The sequence below is a fragment of the Oryzias latipes genome, chromosome 16, assembly GCF_053564925.1.
Source record: "Oryzias latipes strain Hd-rR chromosome 16, Olatipes_Hd-rR_3.1".
In the NCBI taxonomy this organism is placed as follows: domain Eukaryota; kingdom Metazoa; phylum Chordata; class Actinopteri; order Beloniformes; family Adrianichthyidae; genus Oryzias; species Oryzias latipes.
The window spans coordinates 12,258,600-12,266,824 of record NC_136252.1 but is presented as its reverse complement, the minus strand read 5'-3'; the positions used below and the strand labels follow the sequence as shown (position 1 = coordinate 12,266,824).

Here is an 8,225-nt window from a genome sequence, read left to right as displayed (position 1 = left end):
AAAAAAAGAATAAAGAATACATTTTTTTCTAATCTGTGATTATCAAATATGTAATTTGTAAAAATTATGTTTTGAATCACCCTTTTTAAACATGTCTATGAAGACCTTCATTCATCCAGGTTGGTTCCATTGTAGTAGGTTTAGGGGCTGTCATCTAGACTTGGTTTTTAAAGTTAGAAGACGTTTTACCTCCTATCCAAGAGGCTTTGTCAATTCTGAAAAAGCTGGTCGAAGAGCTGGTATATATGTGCTCATGGGGGAGGAGTCAGACCTGAAACTGGATGGTATTGTCAACTCCCTTTTTAAAAAAATCTTTCCAATAAATAATTGTCACCACATTTTTGTCACTTGATCTTCATATGTTATGATGATTTTTGAAATACAGTACATCTTTTTACATGATCATTTTGTACTTCAGCTATTCATGTGATTTATGGATACCTTGGGTTTTTAAAAAAATGACCTAAATCTGTATTGGTACGCTATAAATGACTGATCAGAAGTAAAGAACTGGATAATGATCAGTTAGTGAAGAAAAATGAAAAGTCGAGAAAAAGCAGAGCAGGGGTGGAATTATATCAATTCACTTCCTCCCTTTCGGGCAATCAACTGAACTGCTTTTGACAACCTCAATAGTTTAGTGGTGTCGTGAAGTATATGCAAAAGGGCAATTATGTTTAAAATGTTTGATAGTAAAATTTGTACTATTTACTAGTGTATTGGAACATATGTGTAATTTACAATCAGGTTTTATGACTATCCTATATTTGATATATCTTTGTATAGGTTCAAAGTTTTGTTTTTGTATAATTTCTGCTTTGACTGCTTGAAATACCAATCCAGTAACAAATGTTAACTTTATGCAAATAAGGAATAAAAATTGCACTATGTCCAGTTTTTTAACTTTATAGCAAAAGCACAGAGTCAAAGTATCTGATTTTTTAGTGAGGAGATTGTAAAAAATAACTGTGTCCCATTGGAGTAGATTCTGAAAGTTTTCTGTATGTCTTCATAGTTTTACTTTCTGAATCTGGATAAGCTGTATGATGTGAGTCATTTTACATGAAGAGATTATGTTAGTACTGCACCAAATTTTGAATCCTGTCTTTATATATTATGACCTTAATAATCGAGTCATAAACTAAACCTATCATGTCTGTGACACAGATACATTGTGGTTTCTCAACTTTAATTGCAGCTCAACTTGTAGTTTTAATGAGCAGATGAGGTTAGAGCCCATTCTGTTTGGAGTTCTTTGCTTTCGTAGTTCTTATAAAACAATCGAACCAAAATCACAGAAAAGATTTGAACGAACATTATCCGTTTGTTTATGCTTTTTTTTTATTGAATGCAATACATTTCCATAGTAACGCCACCATAACCTGTTTTAAAAAGTTCTCTGAGCGACTGGCTTCTTCAGCTGGAGCTGTTTCTTCCCTTTCATGAGGCTCACCAGCCCTGCTTCTTTCATGCTGCTTCTTTGAAGCAAAGTCTGCATTTTGCACGTTTCTGGTCTGGGTCTTTCAGTAGCCACAGTTCTCATTGAAAAGCCACTTGTTGTTAAAGCTACTTTTCCTGGCATTTCATAGCATTTAACACTCCATGTCTGATAGCAAGCTAAAAGCGTTGCACGGTGAACTGACGACAACTCAACGTAAACGTCCATCACAGATGTTGAACTTCTGCTTCAAATTAGAAAACTTGAATGTCATGTTGAACTATTCTATTTTTTTTGTTTTTTTACATCCAATTATTAAAATTTCATGACTTTTCCAAAACTTTACAGATTTTTTTCTCTCAAACTTTCAAGGACCTTGAAATTACATCTTCAATTTCCAACACATTTCCAGGTTTTTCATGACCCTACGAAGCCTGTTTAGCCAATCACCGCCGGCTCCACACAGAAAGCTGATGTATCTATGTTAGCCTGGGGGCGGGCCAGTGCAGACTCTTCCTGGAAGGGGCTGTTCTCACTTTGTTCCCTGAACTGTTGTGATTTGTTTTATTCGGGGCAGTTGCTTTTTAAGTGGTGTGTCTGTCTACAGCTCTGCCTTTTCTTTTTTTTTTTGAAGAAACTACAGTGGTATTGTGTGTCTTCTGAAATACCAAATAAACTTGTTAAAAGCTGCCAAATAATTTAACTATGCATGCTAGTTGTTTTCCTTACACTCTTTTGGACTGCTACACATAGAGCAGAACAACTTTTGATGTTGTAATGTAATTTTTACACACCAATTCCATCAATTCATTGATCTAGGAAAACTGCCCTGAAACTTTCCACGTTCAGTGTCCTCTGCAGCTTTCTCTCTGTTCAACAACATCCATGATGTCCGTCCTTCTGCTGCCTGCATTTGCAGCCTGTTGTCGCTCTTACAACGTGCAGTTTAGATCACCTCGATTTCATTCGCCATGCCCAACACAGGCCTCATCTCAGGTGTTAATCCTTTGTCTCCCTTCTCCACGTAGCGCTGCAGGATGCTGTAACACTCTTCTTTCTTGGAAAAATTGTAGTATGCGGAGATCTCCTCCCATGCCGTATGATCTGGAAGAGCCATGGCATCTGGCTTTTTCCGCTCAAAGAAGCTCTGCAGGTTTCTTTTCGCCAGCTTGTTGGCATACTCTGCAGTGAACTCATCAAAGTGCTGCCTCTCTTTGTCCAGGTAGCGCCTCCAGAATGTGAGCTGCAGGTAACTGACTTCAGAGCGACAGTTTTTGTAGCAGGTACCAACCAGAGAGACAAAGGCAGCTATTATGATGATACTCCATCCCAGAATCTGCAACAGTGAGAAAGAGTGAGTGAGTCATGGGCTACTGAAAGGAAGGGAAACTATGACACACTCTGCTACAAATGAAGTGTTTCTTAGTGAAAGCTACATGGCTGCATTTTCTGCTGGACCATGTAGGGTATAAAATAAAGCCAGTCATGCAGGTTTTCTCTAGGTGACGGTTGGTGGTTTGTAGAAGGTAAACATCAAATCTGCATGATTATCCCTTGTGCTATCTTAGATGACCCCACCCTTAGATTGACGTGTTCTCCCTACCATGACAGAGGTGGATAAAGGTTGAAAGATTTCATGTAATCCATGGACACCAGTGAAGATCACAAATCATTGAAGAAAAAAGGTTCAGAGCACTGTCTAGTGGGTCTAGATGACCCAACTCCCAATGTTAAAGTGCCTAGGATAGCACAAGGGTTACATTTCACATAAATCTTTTAGAGGTGAGAAGCAGACTCTTCTGGACTGTTTTGAGCAGAGAACAAAGAAACTATTGTAAATGTTTGTAACACATCTTGTATTTCGCATACCTGGTAACCACAAGCCCTGGTGTCTGTAGGCCTATAATTAGTGGTGTGGAGTTTATGGATTTAACTTCAGCTGCTAACAAAAAAAAAATACTTAAGAACTTCAGTCCCTCTTGTCCCTCATAATGACCACCTCCACCTTGTGGGACAGGTGGCCTGTGTTCTTCTCTTCTGAGCTGGTTGATGGGGCTGAGATGGGCTGGTCTGGGTCTGAGCTACATAGTACTTCTGAGTCCCCTGGGGACACACCCTTGTCAGTCTTTGGTGGGGCTGGCGGGTGGGGGGTGCAGTGTGGACTGGTAGTGTGGTGCGCTGGCTCGCCTCTGGGGGTGGTGGTTGTGGGGGATCAGGACTCCCCAGCGGGGGCGTGCCTCCCATCTGGGTGCTGGCATTGGTCAAGGCTTGAGTCTAGACCTGAGACGCATGGGTGGGGCTCCTGCCCTGTGCGCTTTCTCTTCCTGTCAACCACTGTTGCTAGTGCGGGATGTGTCCTCTATAGATACTGTAAACTTGTATACATATACGTAATACTTGTAAGTATTTGTGTTGAAACGCTGTGATGGTGTTTGTGTGTGTGTATCTAAGCACAAACGCATGTTATTCACTTCAGACACTCATCTTATCCTATGACTCATTCCCCACCCCACCCCTCTCTCGCTTTCAGTCTGAGTGAATAAAACTCTAAGTTCAGCTTCAGTTCCCAAAAATATTAACACACTAACAGCCCAGATTGTATTAGCAAAACATGTCCATCACAAGAACCTCTCAGCTGCAATCTGTGTGTTCATTTGCTGTAAAAGACAAAGACAAACGGCGTCATATCAGATGAAGAACAAACTCTGGGTCTGCTTCTTACCTGAGACTGAGCCCTGAACATTAGCAGCAGCTCCACCTGCTCATCGCTGGGCAGTTTGGACCGACTGCAGGGCACTCGTGCAAGCTCCTTCTGGCATGCCAAGGTCTTGTTTTTGCAAAAGAGATCCACCACCAGCTTGTCATTCATGCCACTAATGGCACACTCATAGAAAGTGCCATTGAGCAAGGCAACAGACAGCCACATAACAGGAGCTACACAGGCATCTGAGAAAATCCCTAATAAAACTCTAAAACAGCCAAAGCAGTTTCCTCGAGGACAAAGCTTCCTGGGCTTCAGGCAGCAGCCCGTGTAGAGCCTCCAGAGCTTCATGTTGGCCAAAAAACCAAGGACCAGCAAGACTGCTGCTGGGCCCAGCAGAAAAGTGAGTCCATAAGCCAAGTTCTGCTCATAATTGCAAGGGCACTGAAACGAAACCATGGAAAAAATTCGCTCTCCACCCACAGTCAGAAGGGCCATCACGCCATAGCCGATGGTTGCTTTTTTGTCCATGAGGAATTGCTGAACAATTTTGAAGTTATCCATGGTGGCTCGCAAAGTTCTTGTAACGAAAAAGAGCAGAAAACAACAACAAAGAAAAGCTCTGGCTCTGCTTCCGCTTTGAAACTGCTCTAAAAAAATGTGAGCTCCTCCCTGTCAGCAAATGTCTCCTCCTTTAGCCTGTCTCACACTCTGATTGCATTTGTCTCTCAGCACAAGCACCTGAAGAGCAGCTCAGCTGTCCTGTGTCCCAGAAATATTTTCAAAAGAATAGAAGGGACTCCACCTGAGGTCAGGTAAGTAAAAGTCAAGCAGTTCAGTCAGCGCAGAAACATGACTAAACATGCAGACGTTCCCCCTTGGCCAGCAGTCAGGCAGACAACAGCAGTGTTTGTGTGGGGGTGGAGGGGCATGCTCACATCCTCTTAATGGTTTCTCCATTCCAGTCCCACCGGAATGACTGCTGTCCATTAAAGAGCACACATCAGTTTTTCTCAACAGCCACAACCTCCACACGCAGCTGCTTTCACTTAGTCACACAGCTTAAGAAAAATACTCTTCGGCCCACTGTGTGGATCCCTACAACTAATTCAGTGCAAAGCAGAGGAAGTGGTTGTGAGGAGGAAGACGAAAATTGCCCCATCAAAGCTAATAAGTAGAAAACGGCTGATGGCAGTGCAAAAGACTGCAATCAATCAAGCAGCGCTTGGATCTCTGGTTTTGCTGTCAGAAGGTAGCAACAATAATGTCTCCTGGGACTGGAACCATGCTAAAAGTCTGAGTTCAAAAGTTTTAGTTTTGAACTACATGGGCCAAGGCCAAAAAAAACAATCTCTGGATTTTAAAGTCTGTTTATCTCAGTGACAAATGAATCCTGTACTGAAGTTCCCTAAAAAGAAATACATTCATGTCTTACATGAGTCTAGTTGGGGTGAGTGAAGAAGGATGAAGGGGGAGGGCTGCATGAAACTAGGCGGTTTTGCTGTGGAGACCACTAAAGGGAGCAGCTGAAAAGCAAAGAAGAAATGTGGTCAGACAAAAGGAAACCATTAGAAGTGGTTGTGAAGGCCGTGATACTATTTCAAACAACAATACTGGACATTTGATGCCATAGATTCAGAGAAGAAACGGAGAGAGACAAAATAGTTTTGATTGGTTTAATTGGTTTCTAGTCTGTAAACTGATAGAGGAATCCTTCAGAAAAGAGAAGGGAACAGCCTCATCTCAGCAAATTTAAAACATTGATGTAATTGTCGATGGGTGGAGTGCTCCTGCCCCAGGTGGAGGAGTTTAATTATCTTGGGGTCTTGTTCACGCGAGGGAAGATCAGAGCATGAAATCGACAGGCGGATTGGCAAAGCGTCCGCTCTTATGTGGTCGCTGTACCGCTCTGTTATGGTGAAGATAGAGCAGGACCAGAAAGCAAAGCTCTAAATTTACCGGCTGATCTTCGTTCCAATACTCACCTATGGTCATGAGCTCTGTGTCATGACCCAAAGAACCTGGTCCCGAATACAAGCGGCTGAAATGAGCTTCTTCCATAGGGTGGCTGGGCGCTCCCTCAGATATGAAGTAGGAGCTCGTGTAACAGGACATCTAATTGTTTTAATTACACAAAAAATTGGCTCAGTTGGAAAAAATGCCTCAACCAACATGGTAGACAATGACTGAGATGGTAAATCTCCTTTTTTTTAACTGGACCTGCAAATGGTAAAACCTTTCTTTATGGTGAGTGTCATAGTGGTGCTGAATGTTATATTCTTTCAGCACTGCGACCTGTTGATGACAAACCAAGCATGCAGGATTTGCATTCAACTCTGTGGACAAATAAAACTCTTTCCATTTTTCCTGGAAAGCTTGGCACTCCAACTCAACCTTTTTTTCTTTTTGACAACATTTTGGTCATTAAGGTGTCACTACTGATCATTCTTATGGCAGTGTCGCAGCGGTGAGGCTTGCAGGGAATCAAACTGCATCCTACTCAGAGGCAGAGCTGTCAGGTTTCGCTTTTGGCATGTGCAGAGATAAGCTGTTTCACCTGTAATGCTTCCCTCGCTCCCACTAGTGGCGAAACAAAAAAACCAACAACAACAAAAATGTCAATTAAAAAATCCTGACTGTACATCACTTTCTGGTGACAATGAGCTTGTGTCTTTTACTACATTTTCTTCATTAATAAAATAAACATTGCTTCCTACGGGGCCATGGGGAACCCCTGATCCAGTTTGACATGGATCATCAGCTATAAAACCTTCTCATATGCAACCCAAAACTCCTGGGAGGAACTACAGAAAACATGTTAATCTTAACAGGCTTGGAAGTGGACATGATGGATGGCAGATTCTCTGCTGTTGAGGTGGAAAGACCAAGCTTCTGACAGCAAGAACAAACATCACACCAGAATACCACAGAATACTTTGAACAAAAAAACAGCTGTGATGATGACAGATGTGATGAAATAATCTAAAATCTCCAGGTTGAACATTTTTTATCCCCCTTCCAAAGCCATCTAATGCTGAGGGGGCTAAGGATACTGGAGCCTATCCCAACCACTGTCAGGTGATGGCAGGAGGATGACTTAAAGTATTCAGTCAATCTGTGAAGCATGTTTTTGGACTGTGGGAGGAAGCTGGAGTGAACGTGGAGAAATTCCACAGCATGCAAAGGCCACACAGGAAGGAAGTGAATCAGTGAGACTGCTGACCACTACACCACAATGCAGCCTTCTGAATATGTTTTTTATTAGCAAAACTATAACTGTGTTACAACAGCATTACATATGGAAACAGCATTCTGGGGTTTCTTAGATCAGTGGTCTCCAATTGTTTTGAAGTTACAGACTGATTTCATGTCAGACAAGATTTTCATGGCTGATGCTGACGTCTAAATGTTCCCAGAAAATATATTTTTCCTTAACAAAATGGTTTTTCCCTCTGGTGTAAAACGTTTATAAATATTTACAGATACTGAGGATTCAATATAGCCAAGCTTCTGATTTGTGTTCATTTATTAAAGACAAAATTTTAGTTTTTTTCCCCAATAGAAAAGTATTTTAACACTGAAACAACTCAATTCAGGGCAAAAAGATGAACCCTAGAGGATTATCCCCGGGTGACTTTCACCTGTGTAACGGTTTCAGTTTCTTTGTGTTTGGTTCCTTTATTTCCTGGATAGGTTTCAGTTACTTCCTTTTATTTTGTAGTATTTCCTGTTTTATTTGTTGTTTGAGTTTTACCTTTCCCCATCAGTCCTGAGTGTTTCCACCTGTGTCTTGTTGCCTTGTATGTATTTAAGTCTTGTCTTTCCCTTCCTCCTGGGCTGGTCCATAGTTTGTAATTCTGCTCTTCCCCTGCTTTCGAGTATAATGAGTGTTTCAAGTTTCGAGTTTTGGTTTGCCTGCTTTAGCAGTGGTTTTTGGTTTGTTTAGTTTTATCATTAAAAGCCCTTGTTCCTGGAACTCCTGCCTCCTCTCCTGTCTGCGCCTGGGTGCTTCAACCTTCCCTCACCGTGACAACCCGAGCAAAACTATTTACATGAATTTCAATGTGTCTGGTTTCAAGCAGTCTG

General features: G+C 41.7%; 1 protein-coding gene across 1 annotated transcript; it reads right to left on the bottom strand.

The window, feature by feature from the left end:
- Positions 1 to 1,316: 1,316 nt before the first annotated feature.
- On the bottom strand, positions 1,317 to 5,057 carry calhm5.1 (calcium homeostasis modulator family member 5, tandem duplicate 1). Its single transcript, XM_004086187.5, has 2 exons — positions 4,161 to 5,057; positions 1,317 to 2,774 (listed from the first exon to the last, which is right to left on the bottom strand). Exons 1-2 carry the CDS (start codon positions 4,701 to 4,703, stop codon positions 2,385 to 2,387), a joined length of 933 nt encoding a protein of 310 aa, XP_004086235.1. The 5' UTR covers positions 4,704 to 5,057; the 3' UTR covers positions 1,317 to 2,384.
- Positions 5,058 to 8,225: the final 3,168 nt, after the last annotated feature.